The sequence below is a fragment of the Buceros rhinoceros genome, unplaced genomic scaffold (genome assembly GCF_000710305.1).
Source record: "Buceros rhinoceros silvestris isolate BGI_N320 unplaced genomic scaffold, ASM71030v1 scaffold17396, whole genome shotgun sequence".
In the NCBI taxonomy this organism is placed as follows: Eukaryota; Metazoa; Chordata; class Aves; order Bucerotiformes; family Bucerotidae; genus Buceros; species Buceros rhinoceros.
In genome coordinates, this window is record NW_010419530.1 from 103,923 (window position 1) to 106,049 (window position 2,127).

The 2,127-nt window shown below is 43.9% G+C and overlaps 1 protein-coding gene across 1 annotated transcript in view; it reads right to left on the reverse strand.

Annotated features, from left to right (window-relative positions):
• The window catches only part of LOC104495929 (caltractin), a gene marked incomplete at its 5' end in the record, with an annotated part of 2,804 nt that extends 1,692 nt beyond the window's left edge, over positions 1-1,112 (reverse strand). The window contains one exon of the mRNA XM_010138977.1: positions 957-1,112. Coding sequence (XP_010137279.1) covers positions 957-1,112 — 156 coding nt within the window. The remainder of the gene's footprint in view (positions 1-956) is intronic.
• Between the last annotated feature and the right edge of the window lie 1,015 nt (positions 1,113-2,127).

The window sequence follows — 2,127 nt, forward strand, 5'->3', positions numbered from 1 at the left end:
CACCTGAGCCTTACGGCGCACAAACAAAGTACGAGTGTAAAAACAGTGGTGTGGATCGCCCAGTGGTTGATTGATTAATATTAACATCACTTAAAATCAGGCTGTGGCATTGCACCAGCCTAGCACAATGGGTTTGCTGCTGGGTGTTTATTAGTAATTTCACACTCCTGGTGTGCTAGACGATTACAGCACGTCTAATGAGACTGAAGTTTCAAGAACTTGTAGATAAAGACTTGAACTGTGAACATTTGTTCTTCCTTTATGCTCTAGCGGAAATCAATAGTTAATATTAGGCAGAAATTTTCTCCCTAAACACTTTTCTGTTGGAAACTGCTAACTCACCAGAAACTTAACATTTCACTGAAATGTGTTTGTTCTCTGAACCGTTTCTTTCAGTGGGACAACTGAAAATGTTCCATTGTGTCTTCCGGAGGGGAACCCTTTCTAATGTAAAATATCTGTGGTTTTGAATTAATGTCAAAAAAGACAAACAGCGCATTTAAATGGTTGATGCTAAAACATTTCAGTCCATTTTAAGAACTGCACTTTAACATGTAGCATCTGCATTCAGGGAACACTCATTAACTAAGCTTAAATACTTCCAAATAAATCCTGAGATAAGCCCCAGGCTTAGGTAACTCATGCTTCTAGGTTACATACACAGAAATCGAGGCAGTGTGTGTACATGAGAAATCACAGTCAAGTAGGTGATTAAGATAAAAGGTTCACGCTTAAAAAAATCAGACACATAAAAACACAGCGAGAGAACTGAGAATAATCTTCCCCCTTGTACTGCTGTGCCTACACACAGGCTACTGAAACACAGCTCGGAGCTCTGTGTTGTTCTTTTTTTAAATGAAAATCGGGTGATTTTTTGATCATGTATATGAAAATATGGTTGTATCTTTCCTGAATGTGTGCAAAATCTGTGTCCAAGAAAAAAAAAGTTTGAAAACCTTCAGCTCTTTTATGTCGATGCTTCCAGATCCATCAGTATCAAACAAATCAAAAGCTTCTCTGATCTCCTGCTTTTGCTCTTCTGTAAGTTCAGGCTTCAAGCCACTTTTCTTCCGCTGGGCTGTACTCAAGCCAGGTTTTCTATAGTTGGATGCCTTCAGAAAGTGAAGGAGACAAAATATAAGAAATAGTGCGCTCTGGGGAAAATTCAAAACACAACTAAATTCCTTTAATACCAACAGTAAAGCTGTAGCAAAAGTGAGGGACATGCTTTGCTGCAAGGTCTCTATGCTTTTTTAGGTTACTCTAGAAAGAAAGCCAGCAGAAGACTTTGTTCCTAGGGAATATGCATTTGGGCTTACTGCGTTCTGTTTTAAGCAGAGAGATCATCAGTCAAAGGCATAATGCCAGAAAAGGCAGGCAGGCAGTCTGAAACCGGGCACTCCACTGAGGTGACTAAGACCCTCTGCATCTCCTGGTGGTTGTCTCGATGTGTCAGGAGTGGTGTCACCTGGAAAACGTGAGTACCTCGTCCTCACAGCTCAAGAGGCTGGTTGTATATTGACTGTAAGTGAGAGTCAAATTCAGCTGCTCCTGGGAGTCAGCGCTGAAATGGGATGCTGAAAGCATCTGCTCTGTTGGCGCGAAGTTTAAAGGGAGCTGCGTAGCCCCAGCCTGCCTGTCCGCCAGCGAGCTGCGGTAGCAGTGAGATCAACACCAAACCTGTCCTGTAAGCAGAACTAATCCCCTTGTGCTGAGCTGGGACATCACTGAGACCTTCCCTGCTCTGGTGTCGGATCGTGCAGTAGTTTGCCCCATACGCACACGCTACTGAGCGGGAAAGATGTTCTCCTTGAGTACGGGTTTTCTTCTAAAGCAGCTGCAGACAGATGTTAGCCCTTCAGTCCTCAACCTGCACGGACACAGGGAGGGAAGGGCAGTCCCTCCCAGCCCCAGCTTCATTCAGTTGGGCTTTATAGACAGGAATTTGTTTTCTAGCGCCTGCTGAGCCATATCTTGCCTCTGATGGACTGTTACTGGTTTTAGGCTGGGATCTCCCCTCTGGATACCCAAGAGGTTCCATTTTGTTGCGTTTGGAAATGAAATTTCATTTTTGAAGGTGATTTGTCCCTGCCGGGCTGGATTGCAAACCGTCTCGCCTCTGACCCC